This window comes from Panthera uncia (assembly GCF_023721935.1).
Source record: "Panthera uncia isolate 11264 chromosome A1 unlocalized genomic scaffold, Puncia_PCG_1.0 HiC_scaffold_16, whole genome shotgun sequence".
Lineage (NCBI taxonomy): Eukaryota > Metazoa > Chordata > Mammalia > Carnivora > Felidae > Panthera > Panthera uncia.
In genome coordinates, this window is record NW_026057576.1 from 21,064,401 (window position 1) to 21,090,968 (window position 26,568).

A 26,568-nucleotide genomic window follows, 5' to 3' on the forward strand; every position below is an offset into this window, starting at 1 on the left:
TTGAAGGAGCTGGGCAGGATAGGGGCTCTTGTATGAAAACACAGGGATATGAGGTTTTAGTATAGTTTTATGGATCACTTTTAGAAATGATTTTTATTTGAATAAGTTGGCAGGCAAAAAAAAAATTCTTTCAAGGGTTCAAAAAAGCTTGGGGACCAAAACTATGTTAGTATTTTTGACAATGATGAAGTGAAGAGTTTGGAGAGGAGAGATTGGGAGGGAAGATAATGAGGTCAAGTTTTCAATTTTGTGTTTCAGATGTTAGAAGGATATCTAAACAAAGAGCCATCTTATAGGTGACTGCAGATACAGGACTGAAGAAAACAGATAAACTTGCTAAAGCTAATTTATAAAAATGTTCATATATCTAAGTGAAGCTATTCAAAACAAGACTGAAGCTTGAGATAAGGAGGGTTAGTTAGGTCTGAGACTGAGAAATAAAAATTACAGTGAAAAACACCATTTCCAGTTCCCCAGTTCCTACTGACAAGGGAAGATTGTTGTGATCTTAGTAAACAGAAAAGGGCAAGTAAAACTCAAAAATTCGTAATTTTTGGCCTGTAGCTATTACTCACAGATGACTTATAATTACATATAGTTAAAATAAAACAAAAAGAGTTCTTTATATTTGCTATCAATAAACTATCCATTTTATAGGATAAGTATGGCAAATATTAATGCAGATTTACAGTTAAAATGGCAGGTAAGAGATTATGGTTTTCACTTTGCATTTTAATCGAGAAATGCATACTAAATTTAAGCTTATGATGTTTGTGCATGTTTAGCTGGCTAAGAACTTTGAAACAGTATGCCAATTGCAACAGAATTTTACAGGAAAATTTTTAAAGAAAGTTTAGATTTTCATAAATTGGTATTTGTCCTTATTTTAGCTTTGTGAGTATGTCACAGCATGAAGAAAATAACAATTGTAGAACAGGGGCCAATAAAAATGAAACCAGTTTCTCTCCGTATCTACATTCTAAAAGCCTATTTGGTTGGCTAGATGAATTCACCAAGTACTCATACAAAAATATAAAATAGTCCTTTGTTATTTTTTTAATTTTTTAATGTTTATTTTTGAGACAGGAGAGACAGAGCATAGCAGGGGAGGGGCAGAGAGAGAGGGAGACACAGAATCTGAAGCAGGCTCCATGCTCTGAGCTGTTAGTACAGAGCCTGACGCGCGGCTGGAACTCACAAGCTGTGAGATCATGACCTGGGCCAAAGTCGGACGCTCAACCAACTAAGCCACCCAGGTACCCCAGTCCTTTGTTATCTTTTAAGGATGAGTGAACATTTTTACTATCAAAGATAACCACTTCTGAAGTTATCATTATAAAGGAACAATCTTGTTTAACTATTTCAACTTTCTGTGGATGTTACACATCCACAATCTGATTTTATCCTGAGTAATATGCACAGTATATATTATTTATAGCAGTTAGTATTAGACAATGATTTTAACAATACATTGTTTTCAGGCCGAGTACAGACTTGTTTAAACCTTTCCTTAAGGTTATTATGCATTTGATTACATTTAAAAGTAATTATTCCTTATGACACATAGTAAGGCATATGTTGCCATGTAATTTGTTACATATTGTCATGTCACCCTCTGTAATCTGTGAATATACTATTGCAGATACTTATTTCGTAGTGATCAATACATAAAGAGAACAGTAAAAACCCCTTAAAACTAATGAATGTAGACAGCCACATAGCTCTTGTCTGTATCCTTCCCCTCTCTTATTGCTGAGGGAGTTATAAGTGAACTTGGAGATTCCAGAGCAGTTAAGTTTATTGTGCATAAGTACCACTTAGAACTTAAACAAACAAACAACAACAAAAAAGGAAAACAATCATGGTCCCAGCTCTTATGACATTCAGGTTCATGAGGTCTGTATGCCACTTGAGGAGCAGTTTTTGGGAATGTAAGTTCAGAAGTTAAAGAATAAAAGAAGTTGTACAGAATCCAACAGGCCACTGTCACAGCATCCATTCTCCCAACACTACCAACATTTTTGATGGGGTATCAAACTCTCCCTTATCCAATCCATGTATTGGGAGAAGCTGGCCTCATTAACTCCAGAGGAGGCCTCTGGTTGGCTTAAACCCTGAAACAGTCATTCATTCAGGAATGGCTTTGCAATCTAAGTGCTTTCTTTTCCCTGAATGTGAATGAGGGACAGTAAGTTCCTTATGGCTACGGGCAGCCACTGAAGACTATGAGAAAAACCATGCCCCTGACAACTTCATTGAGCTTCTGAATCACAGAATCCTGAAGCCTGCTTACCTTCAGGCATCTCCCTCAGAGGATTTACACTTGATTGCACCAGTCTGAGTTGGTTTTCCTGGTACTTGCAACATAATGAGCTGTGACACAAAAGTGTCTTAGGTACAGACTCCCAGGTTGGTTGATCTGTTGTGAAAGTGACTCTATTGTCCCCCAGTATTTTTACTTCATCTGTTATACTATTCGAAATGTCATTTTGGTAAAAGAGTACTTACTTGCTTTTAAAAATGTATACACCTCTGAGGGGATTACAGAACCCGTAGATACTTGCCTTTGGTATGAATCTTCCCAAGCAAATAGTCTTTCTCCTAATGCCACTAAGGTCAGCTATCCTGTGTATATGGGAGTTATGATGTGTGTCAGACATGGAGGCACGAGTCAGAGGGACAGTGTATTGTAGAGAAAGGGGCAGTTTTAGGTGAGGTCCTACAGAAAGGGGCACGGAGTAGCAAGAAGGCAGCAAAGGGTTTTCTTAAAGCTGATCAAAGAGGGATGAAGAAAGGGAAGAATACAACAAAATCAATGTGTTTCTATTCTTCCCTTCTTTGTCCCAAACTTTTAAGTTTAGCCCAGCGTCATAAGTACTTGCTGCCAGGCGAATTTGCTTCTAGACCCCCAATCCCAGCAATATTATAGGTTAAATAGATTTTTTATAGGCTCGTTTAGAAACTCAACCCCCAACTTATAAATAATAATCCCTTCTTAAAAACATCAGCTGTTCCTACTGCTGTGGAATAAGACCCACCAGGACCTGGCCTCTTTAGCCACATACTCCATTCTTGAGTCTTACTCAAGTCACACTTAAGTTCATGGTTCCTTCTAAGCTCACCAGTGCCACCATGCCTCCTCTTACTTAAATGGTACTCCTTTTAGAAAATATTCCAGAAATCCAGGTGGAATAAATCATTCCTTTTTGTAAAATAGGTTTTATCTTTATCATGACCTTTTATTTGTTTGGCTATGTAAAATGTCATGACTATAAAATTTTTGCTTGCTTGTTATATTCTAAACAACTTTCTTAAAATCAAAATAGTAACCTATTAATACCATAACCACCCTCCATAATTCTTTAAACATAGTATTTAATTCATACGTATTGATTATCAAATAAATTTTATGTAAAATATTAAATTCCATGAATGAACCTGAATTCTTAAAAAACCCTTCAAACTTTTGGAGTATAACTTGTCAATCAACATTTAAGAGATTCAGATAAGCATATATATGATGATGTTCTAAGGAAATCAGTATTTTAAGTTTTATAGCATGCTTACAATCTACAGTAAGTGAAAGTGATGACAGGATTGATTTAGCTTTTAAGTAAAATTAGAATTAGCATTGCTGTTTCATGTAGTGGTATGTTTATTAAAATTCATATACTACTCAAATCTGGGGTCCCTATTTCCTTTAAACATATAATGCAATTACATTTTTGTAATATTAATTTTGCTTCCTCCTTGGAAGGAAACCTGCTTATCTGTAAATTATATTCAAATCTGATTATAATGTCAATTGCAGATGGCTTAATAAAGAAAAACAATCACATGCCAAATTTAATCTGACTCTTTGTGGAGCCTTTTGTAATTTCACTTAAGAAACTGCACTTCTAAGGGCACGTGGGTAGCTCAGTCAATTAAGCGCTGGAGTTCGGCCCAGGTCGTGATCTCATGGCTTATTGAGTTCGAGCCCCACGTTGGGCTCTGTGCTGATAGCTCAGAGCCTGGAGCCTGCTTCAGATTCTGTGTCTCCCTTTCTCTCTCTGCCCCTCCCCTGCTCACACTCTCTTTCTCTCTCAAAAATAAACATTAAAAAATAAAAATAAAAAAATAAAAAAAAGAAATTGCACTTCTATACTTACAACTTGAAAGAAAAAATTAGATCTATATTGAAAAAATATTATGGGGTGCCTGGGTGGCTCAGTTGGTTAAGTGCCTGACTCTTGATTTCAGTTCAGGTCATGATCTCAGGGTTTGTGAGTTTGAGCCCCACGTTGGGTTCTGCATTGACAGCATGGAGCCTACTTGGAATTCTCTCTCTGCCCCTCTGCTGCTCGTGCTCTTTCTCAAAATAAATAAAATAAACTTTAAAGAAAAAAAGATAAATATTCTATTACTAATAGCTATAACAGTATGAGACTGAAATAAAACTGATGAATGACTGATTTTCTAGTGGGAAAAGAAAATACGAGATACTCAAAAGAAAACAACCTCACTTTTAAGAGCACTAAAAATAAAGAAGGTTGACACAGAAAACGGAGAATCAGATGCAGTGTTTATAGAAATTAGGCTTTTGAGTTGCATAAAAACAACTTCTTTATAAAAGTTACAGTGAACACTGGCAGCTTCCTACTTCATCTCATCGCTATTCATCATCTACCAGGAAGACATCTTTGAAATTTCTCAGCCATGTAGGTGACACTTCTGCTAGGCTTCCATAATGACTGAATATTGCCATATTTACAACACTGCATTATAATAATAATAATAGTAGTAGTAGTAATATGATGATGATGATGACGGAAGCCTCCCTAATGTCCTCTGCTTCTACCTGTGTCCCATTCTAGCCAAAATGACCTCGTGACTGATCATGTGACCACTCTGGTCAAAATCCTCCACTGGTTTCTCACTTTACATGGAGTGAAAGTCACAGTATGGCCTATAATGCCCTACGTGATCTTTATACCACTCACAGACCCCCTTTACCATTAACTACTTGACTTCATCTATTATTTTTCCCATTGCTCACACAACCCCACATTGGCCTCCTTGTTCATTAAATTTAACAAGCATGCTTTTGCACACCTACTGCTTCCTCTTCTTGGAACACTGTTCTCCCCATATTCACCTCCTTTGGGTCTCTGTTCCATTGTCACCTGATTGCCCTGTATGAAATAGTACTAGCTGTCTCTACCTGCAATGACAGCCTATTCCTGTTACCCAGTTTTATTTTTTCTCCACTGTACTTATCACTCTCTAAGATATATTGATATAGATTATATCTAATATAAGATACATTTGCTTTTAGTATCTCTTTTTCTACTGAATGTAAGCTCCACAGAGGCAAGAACTTTTTGTACAGCATTATATACCCTGAGTGCCTGGCATACAGTTAAATACATTCTTGCCAAATCAATGAATAATCTGTTAAATATGTAGTTCACACTTAAAATATTTTGAATCCTGAGATACTGTGTAGTTACTAATCTTTGGAACACAGTAAGTACTAAATAAATGTTTTTAGATTAGAAGAGAAAGACAGTCAAATCTTGCATTGCCAAGTGCATTAAAATGAGAAATAAAAATAAGTATGCACAGAATTACATTTTAGCACATACCTGTTTAAATTCTGAATCTTTTCCCAGCATAACTTGAAGACTGTAAATAACTGGATCACCTTTCATTGGCTGTAAACACTCCCATGTAAGTTCACAAATGTGATCATTTACTTTCTCTATTTTGGGAGCTGTAGAGAACAAATACAAATAAAATCCACTCTACTTGATTTTTAATTTGGCACATCACACAGACACTTGTTTTAATCAAAATCAACAAACATTTAAAACCCAGTTATATACTTGAAATAAATATCAATGAATTTTTGAAATTTGCAGAGAAATGGTTAATGTTCCATTCTTATTATCTCCAGGCCATATAATCTATGGGTGCCACAATGGCCAGACTGACTAAAGGATCTGTCAAGGGAAGCACTGTTTTCATTGAGCTAAAAGGCCAATAGAGAGGTTATGGCAATTCTAAAACAACGTCAATGATGCTCCTAAGGGCATAACTAGAACATGACATTTTGTAATTTAAGAAATCTCCTAAGAGGGTAAGTTGAAAAATACTCCTAGCTGCTTGACATAAGACTGTCTCACTCCATGTTGGGATATAGAGGGTTAAAATCAGCAATCTTCTTAAGGCTAGTACACACTAAACTGGATGAGAGAACAGAAAAATGACTCAGTAAAACTCCATCAGCATTATTAGAAAGTTTGTCAAGAACAGTCCTGCTAACTATGGATCTGCTTAATAAATGACATATTTCAAGTACATGATCCAGGAAACTGTACTAGAAATCTGTGTGATTTGTCCTCTGTGTGAGGAATGTTAGCGATTGTGGCTAAATACACAAAGTGTAATCCTTGCCAGGGTCATTTTATTTTTTAAAGGTTTATTTTGAGAGAGAGACAGAGAATATGAATGAGCAAGCAGGGGAGGGGCAGACAGAGGGAGAGAGAAAACCATGCAGGCTCCATGCTGTCAGTGCAGAGCCGGAGACTGGGCTTGATCCCACAAATGGTGAGATCGTGACCTGAGCTGAAATCAAGAGTTGGATGCTCAACTGACGGAGCCACCCAGACGCCCCAGTCAGGGTCGTTTTAAAATGAGAACCCTTCTAGGGGTGCCTGGGTGGCTTAGTCAGTTGAGTGTCTGACTCTTGATTTCAGCTCAGGTCATGATCCCAGGGTCACAGGATCAAGCACCCTGTTGAACTCTGCACTGAGTGTGGAACCTGCTTAAGATCCTCTCCCCTGCTCGCTCTCTCTCTCTCTCTCTCTCTCAAAAAAAAAAAAAAAAAAAAAAAAAAAAAACCCATCTAAAAATTAATTTTAAAGATATTTGTACATACAACTGAAAGTGTGTAAATTAAGATTTAAAAGTTCAAGTTAACTAGGGGCACCTGGGTGGCTCAGTCAGTTGAGTGTCCGACTTCAGCTCAGGTCGTGATCTTGCAGTTTATGGGTTCAAGCTCTGTATCGAGCTCTGTGCCAACAGCTTGGAGCCTGCTTCAGATTCTGTGTTTCCCTCTCACTCTTTACCCTTCTCCTGCTTGTGCTGTCTCTCTCTCAAAAATGAATAAGCATTAAAAAAATAATTCAATTTAACTAAGAATGTATTTATGTTGTGCTTAACAGACAACCTGGCTCTCTCCCCGAAATATGAACGAATGAAACAGTAACAACTCAAAACAATTTGAGTTTGTGATTTTTTTTTCTTAAAAAATTTTTTTTTGTTTTAATATTTTTATTTGAGAGAGAGAGAGAGAGAGAAAGAGACAGTGCACAAGTGGTGGACAGGCAGAGAGAGAAGGAGACACAGAATCTGAAGTAGGCTCTAGGCTGCAAGTTGTTGGCACAGAGCATGATGCGGGGCTTGAACTCACGAGTTGTGAGATCTCGACCAGAGCTGAAGTCGGACACTTAACCGACTCGACTGAGCCACCCAGGTGCCCCTGTGACTTTTTTCCTTAGTAACAACAGCAGAAACATTAAATGACCCTATTAGAAAACCAGTATATCTATTCAATTTAGTATTTTTATGCTAGATTATTAAAAATAGTGACAAAACCCAGTGCTCATCTGAGTATCAATGTGCTAGATAAAAGAGCTTCTATTTTGAGTAAAACTCTCAGTAGATAGGCTTGTCTATATAATTTCTTTTTTATAATTTATGTTGGACACATATTGGACAATAAAATGTAATAACAGCACATAAAATTGTTTATGAACATCCATTTAAAATTTATTACTAAAAAAAATAACGATGTATAACTTACCTTTCAAGGCAGCTGGGACAGATTTTGGAGTAGTAAAAATATATTCTTGAGAGAGAGGACCTTCCCCTGCTTCATTACAAGCTTGAATACAGAATTTATAGGATGTTGACTCATTAAGTCTTTGTACTTTGTATGTATGACATGGACCTCTATATAAGGATACAAACCTAAAATGGAAATGACTCTTATTAAAAATAAACCTTGACTACACTACAAAAAAATTTTAAAAACTACTAAAAAAGTAGAGCTGGGACACTATTCAGAAGTATAAATTGCTCCTAGACTTTAATGTCACTCCAAATAAATATTTTTTTCATCAGGTGATGAAAATCATAGGATTGGTAAATTTCCTAATTTTGACATGGTTCCCTGAAAATTGATTGTTAAGTTTTATATCCAATCATTGTTAACGTTTCAGGCTTCTGGTACAATTTCATTTCTGATTGCCATTTTTTAAAGATACATTTTTAAAGATACTCAGAACACGACAATTTTCATTACAGTCTTAGGCATATAATTTATTATAAAAAATAAAATCTTCAATTTCCAGGTATAATTTTAGATGACTGGTGATGTTTTCTAGAGATTTACATAGCAGTATGAAAGAATATAAAATTAGCCATAAATTATCCACCTGGACTGTTTGATGGGAAAGTTTAACATCATATATGTCACCTATAAGTTCAATGTTCCCCAATATTTTTGATTGGCTGTTTGAAAATTTTTGGAAATTGGGGAATGAATAATGGAATGCTCACATAGTTCTAAAGAGTCTGAAAACTGCAGTCAAGGTTAAAAATGAAGAAATAGTTAATGACCTGAAGTAACAGTATTTCTAAGAAGCAGTAATTAGATAAGCCTGGCCTTTTTAGTCTCCCAATTTTTTTTTAAAGGATAGGGGAAAAAAAAAGAGTTGCAACCACTATTGGAAAAGTGAAACAATGATAAAACCTGTAGTCAGGAAACAGCTGAAATAGCATTCTGATATTATCCCACAGCAAATGTAAGTAGTTGTGAGAAATCAAAGGTAAAGAGTATAACTAAAGATATTAAATTGATTTAATTTATTAAATTTATATAGTAAACTTACAACACCATAAAAGGTTTCTTAAATATATTTTCCACAGCCAGCAGCCATATTCACACCCTACAACTCTCCAGATGCTAAATATTAACTAAGCTTAACATTCTGTAATAGAATACAGCCTAATAATGGAAATCTTTATTCTACTCCATTTCCAACAAACATTAATTAGATCCATTTCCAGGAAACCTTCTTGCATTACCCTAATGCATTGTAAATGCTAGAAAGGGGATGAAACTAATTTAAAGAATTCACCCAATGATAATAACATACATTAAAGATAAATGACTACACAGAAAATCTGTGGCAAAGAACCTCCTTCTAGAGATAGGGCTTTACAAATGTACATAAAATTCTGCCAAGAACAAAGGCTGACTAACATTCATAGAGGCATAGAAAATGATCAGTACTGTTGGCTCTGTGTAATGCTCTTACTGGATATACAGTATGTTTAATTCTGTATGTTATTTTAAATGTAGAAGTCTTTCTGAGAGTACTTATGTACAATTACCATGAATATTCCATTAATGAATGTCTGATTAAGATACAAACACGTACAATACAAAAAACAAAGTGGGAAAACCTTGGTAAAAACTACTTCTAGTACTCTGAATCCATCAGGTATGCAAATTGTTTCTTATAAACTGAGTGAAAAGCAAAATTTGAATTCTTAAAATATTACAGTAACACCTTTGGAGGATATATGGCATTATTTACATGGGATATAATGTCAGTAAACAGCCTCAGATTTGCATTTGAATAATTTATACTACAAATATTTTGAGTAACATTATAATTCAAATGCATGATTTAGTAGGACAGTATATGGCATGGATATAATGAAAATATAAAGGATGGCAGCATAGACAAGAACCTGAGTAGCGAGGGGACAGGCTAATAATCTGAGTCTAACCAAGATCTGACACTGAGGAAATGAACTATACTGACTCAGTGTGAAGGTCCTGTGACGGGTGCGGAAGAAAGTGAGACATAACCTGTGCCCGCAAAGATCTCAGAGGCCTTACACCAATTAATCATGTACTGTTAAAACTGCCTCTGCTGGAAATAAGTGTTGAAGACCTGGTTTTGTAGCAAAGATTATGTTTCTTTTACATGAAAGAGTAAATGGGTTAGAGAGCCAAAGAATAGCCAATTTAATTTTTCTCTCAGCATCCCGCTCACAAGCTACAAACGGGAAATCTTCATTATATCTTCTGGTGTTTTGAAAATAGCACACTTAAAATTATTTCTTATGAAAATTCTAACCTTGCTTTTGAAAATTTATTTTGTTTACCTCTACTTTTTATTGAAGTTTATACACTTAAGACGTAAGAAACTATATGAAGAACCAATTACAAACACCTACCTTCCATTCTTGTCCTCCATCTGAAGGTGGTACTGAATAGAATCTGTTGACAGTGATTTTGGGGTTCCTTCTCCCCACTTCAGCTTAAGGTTCTGGTGGCTGAAGGCAACACATTCCAGACGAGGTGGGTCAGGAGGGAGGGGCTTTGTTTTTAATTTTATCATGTGGCTGAAAGGACCAGCTCCAAGGCTATTCAAGGCTTGAATCCGTATTCTAAGTGCCACATTAAGGAAAAAAAAATTCGGTTATGATTATTCTATTTAGAGTTTCTCTCTGGTCTAGGCAAAAATTAACATAGTTTTTAGAGTGTACCTGTATGTTGTATCTGGTTGCAAATTGTCTATAATATAGCTTGTAACCTTTCCCACTGCCAAGGGCTGTTTATCTCCAAAGTCAATGCTGTAGGCAAGGATTTCTGAACCATGGTCACAAGGCTTTTCCCAGCTTATTGCAAGGCATGTAGAAGGTGAATAATGAGGATTTTCTATATCATCATCACTTATTTCTTGAAGACAAGTCACAACAGCAGGAACTGATGGTGGAGTCACACAGGCTACTACTTCACTGAAAGGGCCTGCACCCACAACACTCAGAGCCTACAAATTAACAGAGCCCGTAAGTTAAAAAAACATGACCATCAAAATGCTCACAGAACACAAAAATCTGGCTAGAGTAACAAAGCCCGGACCACCTTTACCTGGACTCTGCAATAATAGGTGGTTGCTGGTGAAAGTCCTTTTAATTCATAACTGAGACCAGGCCCACAGTAACACATCTGCATACTTCCTTCAACGCCTCCCCACTCCAATCGATATTCAGTGACATCTGTTCCATTACTCAAAGGGATCTTTAAATTAAAAAGAGGAAAAGGTCTTAAGTCTTGACACTGATTAGTTTTTAGGCACAAATGTTCTTCACCTGCACATATCAAACTGAATTGCTTTTGAATTTCTTTGAAATGTTCAAGTGGGATTAAAACTGTTTAATATTACATTTTTATTCATTAAGGTCACCTGAATTTAAGACTGATCAAAAAATATAACTTTGTTTTCAATTATAAGTAGAAATATGACTAAATCACTTTAGAAAGAGAATTTTAAGGTAAATATACTTCAATATAATTCTCTTAAGTAATATAAATGTTAAATCATGTAAGGACATTTTCTTTGTTAAATTTCAAAGGAAACTGAAAATTTAATTATCATTACTGATTATTACTGTACATAATAAAACACAGTGGAAATAATAAATACAAGAGAAATAGTATTATACTAATCCCTATGAATGTTTGTTCTGAACATTAAGCTCACCACTGGCTAAGTATCTTGGTAATGAGACAAAGCCTTTGAAAAAATACAAAGCACATCATGAACAAGAAACCATATACTTGTAATGCAAATATACCTTACTTAAATGCTTCAAAGCAAAAATTTCACTTTATAACACATGAACTTAAGTAGGCCTTACTGTTTGCATGATTTAGGAGGTTAAATGAATAGTATCTCGGGGCCCCTGGGTGGCTCAGCCAGCTCAGATCATGATCTCATGGTTTGTGGGTTCTAGCCCCACATTGGGCTCTGCACTGACAATGAGGAGCCTGCTTGGGATTCTCTCTCCCTGCCTCTCTCTCTCTCCCTCTCAAAATAAATGAATAAACTTAAAAAAAATGAATAGTATCTCTATTCTTTTATATGAACTATTCTAATTATTTAAGAGAGTAAGTCAATGGGAATTACAGTACCTCCCAATTCACTTGTGCACAAGTTGCAGATCTGCATGTAACTTGAGGGGGCTTGCACTGATCTGGTGGTCCAGGGGCTGTAGTAATATCACATTTTTCTGAAAATGGTCCAAACTAGAAAAACAAACATAACCAGGATTTTCATTTTTCACCCACAGATTGCACAGCTCTCCATAAATATTCACATACATAAATAAGTGCATACATAATCCTCCTTCAAGACTGACTGGTCATAATAGAACTCTAAAAGCATTCGTAGAAAGGAAAAAGATTTAATGATTATGGAAGTTACTATGTCAGGTATTTTTAAGTTTCATTTACTGTACTTTTTTCTCTTGTTCCTTTTCCTTTTTCCTTCATGACTGATTTTGTAAGAAGGGCAGGGCATTAGGGAATTAGGTACATGGAACAAGTCAGGAGAAATTATATGAGGAGTGAAGGAAAGGATACCAATTAAAGGCATGAAAAATGGTAGGCATAAATTATATCTTAAAATTTAGAATAGCTTTAAAAAGGGTATAAAATGTATACTCTCTGGAAGTGCAGAAAGCAAATTATTTACAATGATTGTCACAAATTATCAGAATCCTGAAAATATAGATTAATTACGTATTAAAGATGCTATCCCAGTGTACTGCAGCCTTGTGGGGCTGACAAGATGATAACTTCAGACAGAACACTATGACTTATGTAAGAACTGCCAAAAAGGACTGACATAAGAAATTTTAAGATAAGTTTAGAGATACAGATACTGAACTTAGTTGGAGAATGGGACATAAAATAGTAAAGTTCACTAACATATGAAGTAATGGGAGGGGAGAGACTTGGCAGTTTAATTTTGTGAAATTATAGAGTAAGGAAACATAATGTTATTCAACTAAGACAAGAAATTACTGCTTTGTCCTGAGAGAATCTGTTTTAATGCAGAGATGAGAAATGTCCTGGTTGAGTGGAAAGGGCTTTGGCTCTGGAGTCTGACAGCCCTGAATCTGTGGCTTATCTCTGTCACTTCTTATTTGGGTGACTGTGGACAAGATGTTTAGTTTTTCTGAGCCCCAGCCTCCTCAGCTGTACAATGGAGATATCACCTGTTTTGTCCATTTTATGGAACTGTACAGATACACAGAGAATACTTTTTAAAAAGTCACATAAAGCCAGAAATGCTTAAAATACAAGTTATCTTTTCCTTAGGCAAAAAATGAATCACAATTAGTAGCCAAATGAAATAAATGCTGTATATAACCAGCCTCAAAAAACTTAATTATCCAAAGTATTTCATCTAATAGTTTTGTTCTTACTCTTTAACTTATTAAGTAAACCCTATTAGCATCACCTGAAAGGCAAACGTCAACCCAGCTAAAGTTCCGAGTGTCACAAATTATAAATGGGGTTTGAAAATACTGAGATTCTATAATAATTATCATATATACAGACCTCTCTCTTATTTATCAATATAGGCTTATTAAAAACTGTAAAATTTGAAGGGGCGCCTGGGTGGCGCAGTCGGTTGGGCGTCCGACTTCAGCTCAGGTCACGATCTCGCGGTCCGTGAGTTCGAGCCCCGCGTCGGGCTCTGGGCTGATGGCTCAGAGCCTGGAGCCTGCTTCCGATTCTGTGTCTCCCTCTCTCTCTGCCCCTCCCCTGTTCATGCTCTGTCTCTCTCTGTCTCAAAAATAAATAAACTTTAAAAAAAAAATTTTTTTTAAATAAAAACTGTAAAATTTGGAGTCACATGTTGAAAGCAAAATGGCTAACTAATGGGTGCAATTATGTATGTTCTGTGAACTACCACTGTGATTATAATTCAATCAGCAGAGTCTTCCTACCCCCATTTTGTTAGCTGCATGCAGTCTGAAGCTGTAAGTCTTTCCAGGAAGAAGGTTGCTCACTGTACATTCTACTTCAGAACCTTGGTAAACTTCTCTGGGTTCATCTTTTTCTACAGGAGACATCTCCACACCATAGCAGAAAATGGGTGATCCACCATCGACCAGAGGGGGTCCTAAAGGTGGAAAGATTTATTCAATTTAACAAAAGGAATATATTTAGTACTAACTCAATTATAATTTATTACCAAAATGAAAATTACCCCATCGTAACTGTATTTCTTTTGCTTTGGGTCTACCCTGTAATCTGGGAGGGAGGCATGGGCCAGGAGGCACAGCTGGAGTCTGCACAAGTAAAGATTCAGATACCTGCCAAAACAGAAGCAATAACAAAACAAAAATGCCCCAACCGGAATGCTTTTGTTAAAGAAAAATAACACGAACACAAAGACTGCATCAATAATTTGAAATTCTACTTGACTATCAATTGAAAAGGAATAAAGTTCTAAATAAAATAAGAACCCAATTAAATCATTAAAACTCTGATTTTATATTAACAAATAAAGACACATATTATGTGACTACTATATACAAAGAAAGTTACCAGAAAAAAAGAACAAAAAACTCATCATCTTTCCATAATTGAAAAACAACAAAAAAATAACCTTCAACAAAACCTACTGGACTAATAAAGATTATTTTTGATCTCATCCAAATGGATCCACAAATCTCTTCTAAGGATGTTTTCATATTCTGTAAATACTGTTTGCCATGTTTTCAGAAGGTTTAGACTATTTTCGTTACTTTAACTGTATATTGTATTTTTAACCTAAATATTAATATACATATATGCATATAAAATCTTTCCTTTTTCTTTTCCACCTAAAAATAATTCAAAAATCAGGTTAACTTTTTCAAGTGCTTGGTATCTTTCCAGGTATTTGGTATTATCTTGGTTTCGATGTTATTTAAAAAATGTGTATCGTTTAGTTTTATTTTAAAAGACTTCTTTTACAAACACTGACATGCACTCAGTACCATATCCTTAACTGCACTGTATTAAGGTTTACACTTAATATTCTTTACAAACATAAATATTTGGTCATCATCTTATTTAGAAAGGTATCCTATATGAGAATGCTATATCACTGTATTAGAAAATTAGGGTTGTTTTTGGGGTGGGATCTGTTCTTTCTAATCCTGGAAGATGTTCTTATTAGATACAGTGAAGCAATTGGATCCCAAGCCTGTTGGGTAGGACTTGCATGCAGTTTCCTAATACTTCCATTTTCAACAAAATGCTTATAAATTCATTTTTAAAAAAGGTAACTTCATTGCATTAAATTCCATTTGAAAAATAATGACAGTTATTAATGCTCCACGAAACCATTCTTAAACTCATTAAAAAAATACCACTCCTATTAAAAAAATTACCTCTCTAGAACATTACAAATATCTCATATATAATCAATGGCACACTTTAAGTCCATTTAGGTTAGTGATAAATTCTCTAGTAATAAAAATAATTGCCAACTTTCCTGAAATAAGTAATTACTAGAATCTGTGTTTAAACAGTAAATGATTATGGTTTGTCCTGATACACATAATTTATAGAGCAATCAGTCTACAATTATTTTATTTTTATTTCTGTTAGGTATGGCTATTGAACATCATCCTAAAATTTACCTTTATAAATTTTTCTGCAGTATTTTTGTATATTTGTTGTTGCAAAGCTAAACAACAACCAGACAATAGATATTCACTGAATACTGATTATAAGCCATGTACTATTTTAGAATATTTTGATCACTATAAATTACAGAATATTCTGATCACTATAAATTGATCACCTAAATTACAGAAATTACTTTGGATACATTTCAATATTTGAGGTGGCATCTGGTGATTCCATCTTATTTGACCCAAACTTGAAAAAAAAATCTAGATGTAAGTATTACCGCACTCTGTCCTCCATCACTGATGCAGTAAACTCGTAAACGATAGAAACAGCCTGGATTTAGTCGGTCACAAAGATGTTCCCTAGTAGCTCCACTGTATATCATATCCCATTTGTTTCCTGGAAGGTGAAGAATTATGTTCAATCAGCTACGAGGTAATGTTTAACATTTGGGTATCATGGACACGGCAGGTATCCTAGCTTCACTAAGTAAGTGTTTATGTAATTTGTCAGAAACAATTTAAGCTTGTTTTGAGTTTCCTGGAAATGACCTAATTTTCTTTATGTGTGCAGCTTCCTAGACGAATCTGCATGGCTTTATTGAAATGAAATATCTCTGTAACTCTGTTACAGACTTTGGCTTACATTGATAATTTGCTCTTAATTAAGCATTTTAAATGTGTTTACTGGTCCAGTAATAACATTATAACACACAAAGAGTAGAAAGAACCAATACCACAGGAAGTTTAGTCTTAATTAAAAGACATTATTTTGCAGGAAGCAGTTCAATTCACAGAAATATGGATTGTTACATGTGTTATTCAAAAATTAAGTTCATGAGGCACAGAAAATATTACTAAAACTAGTATAATGTAAGTTAAATTTTAGAAGTTAATTTTTCTCTGACATGTCTGGTTATATATCTAACTGAAAGTTTAGAAAACTAGATATACTGGAACTGAGCAAGGCAAACTCATGAGAAAGAAATAAACTAAAAAAATAAAAGTAATAATATAGGTATACAGCATTCTTACATTTGATTCACTCTATTTCTAGAGATTAGAACTTAAAGTGGATCATAACAGGCAAAATTCTAACTGCTATAAACAAAGGGAAAACATTAAGAGTGAAAGAAAACAGATCATATAAAATGTACAGTCATGAAGAGTAGGGGCATACTGGTATAAATCTATTAATTTTTAATAGTTATTCTTACCATTAGAACCTTCTGCCATCTCCACTACATACTTATTAATGGCTGCACCTCCATTGTCTTTTGGTGGGTCTATCCAAAGAAGTAAAAGTGGTATTAGGCAAAATACATAGGTTAAAAATGACAGAAAATCCTAGTAAGTGGAATACCAAACCTAAGATTGCTTAAAAAATAAAAAGAATCACCCGCAGTGCTTTTTTTATTAATACCAGGATCTCATTAATCTATCGATTTTGCAACAAATAGTATATAAGGTGTTCAATAATAATTATTTTTTCAAGTTTTACTTATTTAAGGTTAGGTTTTCTCCATACCTAACATGGGGCTTGAATTGATGACCCCAAGATGAAAAGTCACACGCTCTTCTGCCCGCCAGGCACCCTAACAAATGTTTGTTTTAAATGAGTAAAAGTGATTTTCATTTCTCAGGAGAGCCAGGATGACCCAGGAGACTTTAGCTACAATTTCAGTAATCATTCACTTCACACAGTGCTGTCTTTGCTCACAGTCCTACCACAGATTCCAAGTTCTTCTGTATCAAATATGAACTTTGTATTTGTGTGAGTGTAAAGTTTTCTACAAAAGAGATCCTCAAACAATGAATGATTCTCACATTTCCAATTAAACTTGCTTCAGCTAACAACTGTACTCAACTATCTTAAAAATTATCCTAATATTCAAATCATTACAATCAAATATAAAAGTAATGATGTACAAATACACATATCTTACCCCAAGTTATTTTAAAACTGTGTGAATGTATCTTTCCTTTAACTGATGGCTTCACAGGTACACCTGGTTTATCAGGGCATGTAGTAAATTCTACTACTTCACTTGGGTTACTTTTACCTTCTGAGTTGTAAGCAATAACCTGTGATGAAAACACAAAGACATAAAATAATTGATACTTCATACCTAATGATATTGGCTTAATGAACAAAGTGATGAGAGATAAGCTCAATCAAATGATAAAGTAAAAGTTTTCAGACTGTGATGGCTTGTTTCTATGAGAATGTCTACAACAGGGACTCAGCATATATGAAGAATATTCAGGTATAATCAATCCCCTTTGAGAGCCAGTTCTGGGGATACAGGTGTAAGACTGTAACAGTTTGATATTAAACTAGAGTCATTACAGGAACAAGCTATAATCTGATGATACTTGATGAGCTTGATTTACGTATTCTTTTACTATTCTTTGGGTTTTATTTTTATTTTTATTTTTAAAAAAAAAATTTTTTTTAATGTTTTTTATTTATTTTTGAGACCGAGAGAGACAGAGCATGAACGGGGGAGGGGCAGAGAGAGAGGGAGACACAGAATCGGAAGCAGGCTCCAGGCTCTGAGCCATCAGCCCAGAGCCCGATGCGGGGCTCGAACTCACGGACCGCGAGATCGTGACCTGAGCCGAAGTCGGACGCTTAGCCGACTGAGCCACCCAGGCGCCCCTATTCTTTGGGTTTTAAAAAGATGTCCACAAATTCTTCGAATTTCCTTTATTCAAAAGATAAAGGCTAATTCCTCTTCCCTTTGAATTGCACTTAATGACTTGCCTCTAATACAATGTAGCAGAAATCACAGTGTGTAGCTTTGCTACAGAGAAGCCCATCTGGTGAGGAACTGAAGCCTCTGACCAACAGTCAGAGAGGAAATGAAGGCTACCAACACTTGAGTGAACTTGGGAGCAAATCCTTCAACCCCAGACAAACCTTCAAGTGACTGCAGCCCTAGCTGGCATCTTGACTGCAACCTCACATAAACCCTCTATCAGAACCACCCAGCTAAGCTGGTCTTGAATTCCTGACCTCCAGGAACTGTGAGAAAATAAATGCCTGTTTTTTCAAGTTACTAAATTGTACAGCAATATAATTCATAAGTATTTTTATATTTGACTTTAGAACTGTTAAGGTCTTTATAATTGGTAAATTACTAAAATTCTTAGAATTCTACTATCATGTAACACACACACAAAACCAAATTACATTTATACATACATATAGTTCCTAGCTCTGTCCATTGAGAGGATGCCCAGGAGTAGCAAAACCGGTACAGCATTAAGTATACTTAGTACTCAGATATTGGCTTCTAAATACCACGGTCCACTAAAGGGACCCAGGTGCTTTGAGAAATGACCAATTCTGACATTGAAGGATTGGAGACTGGAATATCATGTGCCAGAAAGGAAAGGCTCAAAAGAATGATGGGGGGGGGGGGGGGCACATTTCACAAGAATCTGAAAGGCAGCTCAAAGGAGCTCCCAAATCTGAAACAATGTGAGCCTCATAAATGATAATCATAGTAACAAAATATAACTCACTCAATTAACAGGAATTCATGAGTTCATACTGACATATATGATAAGAGAAAGCTTTTCTTTATAGTATGATGCCAACTGATAGATGTAGAAGGAATGATAAAATTAAAATCACACTTGGCAACCATTAATCATAGTAATAACTGATTCAGGCAAAAATTATCAATGGGTGTTAAAACTAGTAGATGAAAGTGATGAAAAACAAAGTGTTCACACAGTATTTACAAAATACTTGTTAATTACAAAGGGAAAAAGAACAGCTTTACAGTGAAGAAACATAGTAGATGTAATCTTTGACTACCAGTAACAGGACAAATGGAAACTGTGCACTGATTGATATAATGTACCAAGAAAATAACAGCATTACTTTTTCTGATATCCCCTGACAAAAAAGCATATTTTGAATGTTTAACAACATCCACATTAAAAAATTTTTTTTTAATGTTTATTTTTGAGAGAGAGAGAGGGAGAGAGAAAAAGAGAGAGGAGAGAGAAAGGGGAGGAGCAGAGAGAGATGGAGACACAGGGGCAGAGACGGAGACACAGAATCTGAAGCAGGCTCCAGGCTCTGAGATGTCAGCACAGAGCCCGATGTAAGGTTCGAACTCACGAGCTGTAAGATCATGACCTGAACCAGTTAGATGCTTAACCAACTGAGCCAAGCAGGTGCCCAACATCCACATTTAGATGTTTGTTCCCATTATACAAATAAAAGTCCCATAAAACATTAAAATTGTTTTGAATTTAAATATATATACAGTTTGATAGCCAATGTTACATAGTAAGAAAGTAAAGCAGTAATGCTCATTATTTTAGATTAAAACCAAAGGAGTGAGGTATGTACTTGGCTTTAGAACAATAGGAACAATAAGAACAAACAAATATTTTAAAGGCTTTCAAAGCTTACCTTAAATTTATACTTTGTACTACGTCTGAGATTCTTCACTGTGTAAGCAAGATCTTCTCCATCATATTTAGGCTTAAAACCATATCCCTGGAAAGGGAAAATAAGCCTCCCTTAGATATCTAACAGCAGAAATATGGGGAATAACAAACACGTAAAAAGATCTAGGTCTTCTTCATCTTCTGTGTACAATGTGATTAACACTCTGTTAAGTGTATTCCTCACTTTGGTACTTTTATCTTCAATGGACAAATCCAGAAATGCTAGTGAATGTTTGTAGCATGAAGGAGACCTCATTTCAAGTAAATACAGTAACCAAGAGACAATCTTCATGCTGAGGGTAAAGTCAGAGCCAATGGTGACTTCACCATAAGTAAGCATATGCCTAGAACTAACAGAATTTCCTAGACAGATGTTGCAAGAGCTAAAAAGAACTATATTTAAACTTGACCTAAACACATAGGTGTGTTTAAGTAAATAAATGAATGGTTGGTTGTGCTGGCAGGTAGGGATGTTACTTAGGTTTTGGAATGCTATTTATAGCTTCAGTAACAATCCCTTACTACTTTTCCAATGTTATTTAAAAATTTTTAAGTTGATATATAGTTCACATGCTACAAAATTCCCATTTTGAAGTATGAAATTCAATCATTTATAGTATATTCACAAGGTTGTGCAACCATCATTAAATTCTTAATCCCACAATAAAGCCTGCACTTTATTTATTGGTTAGCAGTCACTTGCCTTCTTTTCTCATCCATTAGTATACTTTCTGTCTCTATGGATTTGCCTATATCCATAATAAATGGAATCACACAATATATGGTCTATGTGACTAGGTTCTTTTACTTAACATAATGTTTTCAAGGTTCATTCATGTTGTGGCATGTGTCAGTACTCCATTCCTTTATATGGCTAATTGATATTCCATTGTATGGATATATCACATTTCTGCTTATCCATTCATCAGTTGATAGACATTTGGGTTGTTTCCACTTTTTGGCTATTATGAATAATGCTGCTGTGAACATTCATGTACAAATTTCTGTATAAACACTTGTTTCCAATTCTCTTGGGTATATAGCTGGGAGTGGATCAATGCTATTTTTGACTCATACTGCTTTAAAGTAGCTCTGAGAAGCTACGAAACTATGTAGAACTAATAGAAGACATCCTAACTCATGTTCAGCTTTGTTCTAGCTCATAAGAGACAAATCACCGGAAACTACATTCTGGCTGCACTATATAATCTTATAATCTCTCTTCAAATCTTCTCTGGCATTTGGGAAAGCAATGTATGAAAACAGCTGGAAAAGATGGACACATTATTTCCTTATTTTTTAGAGCTGCTTAGGCTAAAAGGCTGTGGTGATCTTTTCCTCTATTTTCCCTAAACATATATATTTAAAATGTAGTCTATGCTGTTCCTAGGCACAAACGTACATACAAACATACATAAAAAACAAAATCCGCTCCTATACATCAAGAAAACAAAAGACTGAATTCTTCCTCACTCCTCAATATTCCTCCTCAACAATAACCATCCAAGGATTCAAAGGATTTAGAGAAAGATCGAACTATTGTGGCACTATTTACTTACAAGTATTAATGCCACACTGAAATATGTTTTAAACACTCTTACTTAAAATACGTATTCGTACTTACTGAAGTTTCTTCTTCCATCTCTAAAATGTAAGAAATTCCTTCATCTGATGGTGTTCCTGAGGGCTTACTCCATTGTAAGGATAACCAAGTAACACCAGCCTTAGTTAATACAGGACTTGCTGGCATAGAAGGGGCACAGCCTGAAGTGTAATAGAAGACTTCTTCACTAAAACCACTGTTGAAACAAATGGTTTTTAAAAATGAATGAATAAAAGTTTTTATAGCTAAAGAACTCATTTCTGATAAATGGAATTTTTTTTTTTGAAAGTGACAGTTTTTGATAACTAATTATAATACAAGTAATATATCTTGGATCTGATAATATTTTTATGGTAACCAGATCAGATACCTAAAAGGTGAGTTAACATTCTTTTAAAACTGCAATTTATGTAACTAACATATTCTCTTACAGCTTTTGCTAAGCTAGTAACAGATCTTTACCAACAGAGTGATAAACTAAAGCATAATTTTTAGTGGATAATTTGGACTCCGAATAATTTATGTAAGTTGACTAAATAATATATTTACATTAATATGTATCTTACCTTGTGCCATATTCATTTTTGGCTGACAGTCTAAATTTACAACCCATTGCTGGTGACAGTTTAGTAATTTTAAATTGCTTCTGTAAGCCCATGTAACATTGACAAAATTCTCCATTTCCTTTTCCCTAAAAAAAAAAAAAAAGGCTGATTATTATATATTTAAAAAATGGCTGATTATTATATATCATGTATATTATTGTAAAAAGACAAATCCACATCAACTTGTCCTTGATGGACAGTAACATCAGCTAGTGTACATGATAAATCATCTTTGTTACATGACCATCATGGATCTCAAGAGAAAGTTGAGATAACACACATCTTTTTTTAATAAGTCTTTTTTTTTTTTTTTTTTTTTTTTAAATTTTAGAGAGAGCAAAAGCATGAATGGGAGAGAGGAAAGTATGCAGCTCAGGACAACTATAGAGTTTCAGAAATTTAGGATGCTACATAAAATGGACAAATTTCTTATTCTCTACCCATTTTTCTTCATTGTGTTGGTAGATTTAAAGGGTGGTTTTAGGGTGACTTCTGCTTCAAAGAAAACCTTCAGTCTGTATTTGGCTGCTTTACTACACTCTCCTGTTTTAATGGTGTACAGTTGATTCTATTAAGCTGTCGAAATAGAAAATTGTACCATCTGTAAATAATGATAATTTTGCACCCCCACCCCCCAGCCCTGCCACTATATGGCTGTACTTCTTGTTTTAGTTCTAAATCATACTGCATTAATACTAAATAAAGGAGGGAACCAGCAACTTTTGACTTGTTTCTGCTTTGACTGAAATGCTTTAAAAACATTTTTTTTTAAATGTCTATTTTAGAGAGAGAAAGAGTGTGTGTGCGAGCATGCGCGGGGGTGGGGCAGAGAGAGAGGGAACCACAGAATCAGAAGCAGGCTCCAGGATCTGAGCTGTCAGCACAGAGCCTGGCATGGGGCTCAAACTCATGAACCATGAGTCCATGACCTGAGCCAAAATCAGATGTTCAACTGACTGAGCCACACAGGTGCCCCTGAAATGCTTTTATTGTTTAGTGATGGTATTTCACTTGATACAAAAATAATTGTCAGTTAAGGAATTATCTTTCTATTCCTAATTTGAGTTTTAACTGAGGTAAGTGCTAAATTTTATCAAATACCTTTTCATAATTTATCCACATATGTATTTTCTTCTAAATTACTATGATGCAGTAATAGATTTCCTAATTCTAAATTCTTTTAAAACTTCTGGAATAAAAAACCTTTTAAAATGTAAAAATAAAACTTGTTTGTGCCTCATTACTCTTATAATACAGGCATATTATTTTAGTGCACCTCACTTTATTGAGCTTCACAGATACTGTGTTTTTACAAAATCTGGCTTGTGGCAACCCTGCATCCAACAAGTCTATTGGTGTCATTTTTCTAATAGCACTTGCTCACTTTGTGTCTCTGTGTCACATTTTGGTAATTCTTATAATATTTCAAATTTTCTCATTATTATTTGTTATAGTGATTTATAGGAAGAAGTCCAACTATAGACATTGACAGGAGTTCGGCAGAAGTTGATCCCAACCCTTGTGGACGACTTTGAGGTTTTAAGACTTCAGTGGAGGAAGTAACAGTAGGTGTGGTGGAAGCAGCAAGAGAACGAGAATTAGAAGTATGGAGCCTGAAGATGTGACTCAATTGCTGCAATCTCATGATAAAACTTGAGCAGATGAAGTGTTGCTTTGTATGGATGAGCAAAGTAAGTAGTTTCTTGAGATATAATGTACTCCTGGTGAAGATGCTGTGAAGATTGTTGAAATGACAACAAAGGATTTAGAATCTTACATAAACTTAGTTGATAGAGCAGCAACAGGGTTTGAAGGGACTGACTCCAGTTGTGAAAGTTTTAATGTTGGTAAAATGTTATCAAATGGCATCACATGCTACAGAGAAATCATTCATGAAAGGAAGAGTCAATCTTTGCAGCAAAACACGTTTTTTTTTTGTTTTTTTGTTTTTTTTAAAGAAATTGTGAAGGCCACCCTAACCTTTAGCAACCACTACTCTGATCAGTCGGGAGCCATCGACATGGGGGCAAGACCCTCCAGCAGCAAACAGACTGACTCACTGAAAGCTCAGATGACAGTTAGCAATTTTCAGCAATAGAGTTCATTTATTTATTTGAGAGTGAGTGAGCACATGAGTGGTAGAGGGAGAGAGAGAATCTTAAGCAGGCTCAATGCCCAGTGCCAGAGCCCAATCCAGGGTTTTATCTCATGACTCTAAGATCATGATGGGAGGTGAAATCAAGAGTCGGACGCTTAACCTACTGAGCCATCCAGGTGCCCCAGCAATAAAGTATTTTTACTTTTTTAGTTTATTTATTGTGAGAGACAGAGCGTGTGTGAGCAAGGGAGGGGCAGAGAGAGAGAGGGGGGAGAGAGAGAATCCCAAGCAGGCTCTGTGCTCTCAGTGGAGAGCCTGATGCGGGGCTCAATCCCATGAACTGTGAGATATGACCTGAGCCTAAACCAAGAGTCAGTTTAACCAAATGAGCCACCCAGGCACCCCTTTAAATTATGTATATTGTTTTTGAAAGACATAATGCCACTGCACATTTAATAGACTACAATACAGTGTATATATAACTTTAAAAAAAAAATTTTTTTTTTAACGTTTATTTATTTTTGAGACAGAGAGAGAGCATGAACAGGGGAGGAGCAGAGAGAGAGGGAGACACAGAATCTGAAACAGGCTCCAGGCTCTGAGCTGTCAGCACAGAGCCCGACACGGGGCTTGAACTCACGGACCGTGAGATCATGACCTGAGCCGAAGTCGGATGCTTAACCGAGCAAGCCACCCAGGCACCCCTTGTATATATAACTTTTATATACACTAGAAAACCAAAATATTCATGTGACTTGCTTTATTGAGATATTTGCTTTATTGTGGTTGGCTGGAACCAAAACCAAGGTATACCTGTATACTGCTGAAAATACCAAATCATCAACGGAATTTCTTCTATTCCCTCTGGCCACTCAGCTGCAGAAAAGCAGCAGGGCAAGAGAGAACATGATAAATGACAGTAAAACAAAATACTAAATAATAAAGCTCAGTATGTTTGCTGTGGTAGGCTGAATAATGGCTTCCCAAAATATCCAGGTCCTAAACCCTGGAACCTATGAATGTTCAGGGACTGTACAGATGTTACTTAGTTAAAACTCTTGAGATAGAAAGATCATCCTGGATCATCTAGGTGGACTCTAAATGGAATTACAAGTGTCTTTTTTAGAGGGAAAAGGCCATGTGATAATGGCAGCAGGGGTAGAAAAGGCTATCTATCAGATGTAGCCATGGATTCATGGTAATGACCCAGTAATGAAGAGAGTCTCCAGAAGCTGGTAAAGTCAAGAAAATGGATTCTTCTCTAGAATTCCTGGAAGAAGCATGGCTATAGTGACACCTTGATTTTAACCTCAGAGAGAGCCGTTTTGGATTTCTGGCTTCCAGAATTATAAGAGAATAAATGTATTTTGTTTTAAACCCTTGGGTTTGTGGTAATTTGTTAAACTAGTCACAGTAAATGAGTACACTTGCCTTTAAGGCTGATGTGAAAAAAAAAATTCCTTCGTCAAGGTAATTACCCAACTGACAACTTTGAGGGGTTTGAGTCAAAAACAAAAAACAAAATAAAACATGGGGGTGGGGGGTCCAGTCAGTAATGTTGTCTAAGAACACCATTAATTCAGTCATGTACTACCCAAATCATTCATAATGTTTTAAAAGAGGAAAAAACTATTATAACAAATTATTTCTGCTTGAGGATATACACATAATTTTCACCTAATTTAAAAAGATTCAATTTACTCACCTCATCCCATTCTAAAATAAAGCTTTGGATTTTAGAACCATTGTCACTAGGTGCCTAAAAGAAACACCAAAAAACAAAATGAGTACAAATTAGTACATTTGTAAAAGATACTGTGATGATCTAATTTGAGGAACTGATTGTGTTACAGATGTTCTCTGTGACTTAACTCCAGAAAAACTGCACAGAGAATAGATACATATGTATTTATAACCTCACAATCCTTTTAAATACAAGGAAAGAAAACAAAGCAAGAGGCTACTCAAGTTTTTCTGAACGGCAATCTCTTGTAGCAAGAACGAACTTAACTTTTATGATCCATTATAAAAAAAAAAAATCACTTTGCCTTTTATCAGAAGGTTTTTATCAGCTTTAAGTTCCTAGGATTGATCCTGTCATTTTCATTAAAACTCATTTTACAATCTGAAAGTATACTATGTAATACACCAGAGTGAAAGAACCAGAGGGCAGGGAAGAACTCCAAGGGGCACACTGTCTGGATCTTTGCTTCTAGACACAATGTGCTGTTACCTAAGATAAGACT

The 26,568-nt window shown here is 35.4% G+C and overlaps 1 protein-coding gene across 4 annotated transcripts in view; it reads right to left on the reverse strand.

Annotated features, from left to right (window-relative positions):
- FNDC3A (fibronectin type III domain containing 3A) overlaps positions 1-26,568 on the reverse strand; it is a 143,664-nt gene that overhangs the window by 4,362 nt on the left and 112,734 nt on the right. For all 4 annotated transcript variants that reach the window (XM_049646901.1, XM_049646902.1, XM_049646903.1 and 1 more), the window contains 15 exons: positions 26,028-26,081; positions 22,186-22,310; positions 21,641-21,815; positions 19,979-20,065; positions 17,490-17,628; positions 16,761-16,829; positions 15,825-15,943; positions 14,130-14,235; positions 13,867-14,042; positions 12,041-12,154; positions 10,997-11,146; positions 10,612-10,895; positions 10,300-10,512; positions 7,850-8,016; positions 5,628-5,755 (listed from right to left, as the gene is read on the reverse strand). In XM_049646901.1, the coding sequence (XP_049502858.1) occupies positions 5,628-5,755; positions 7,850-8,016; positions 10,300-10,512; positions 10,612-10,895; positions 10,997-11,146; positions 12,041-12,154; positions 13,867-14,042; positions 14,130-14,235; positions 15,825-15,943; positions 16,761-16,829; positions 17,490-17,628; positions 19,979-20,065; positions 21,641-21,815; positions 22,186-22,310; positions 26,028-26,081 (2,106 nt within the window). The remainder of the gene's footprint in view (positions 1-5,627; positions 5,756-7,849; positions 8,017-10,299; positions 10,513-10,611; positions 10,896-10,996; positions 11,147-12,040; positions 12,155-13,866; positions 14,043-14,129; positions 14,236-15,824; positions 15,944-16,760; positions 16,830-17,489; positions 17,629-19,978; positions 20,066-21,640; positions 21,816-22,185; positions 22,311-26,027; positions 26,082-26,568) is intronic.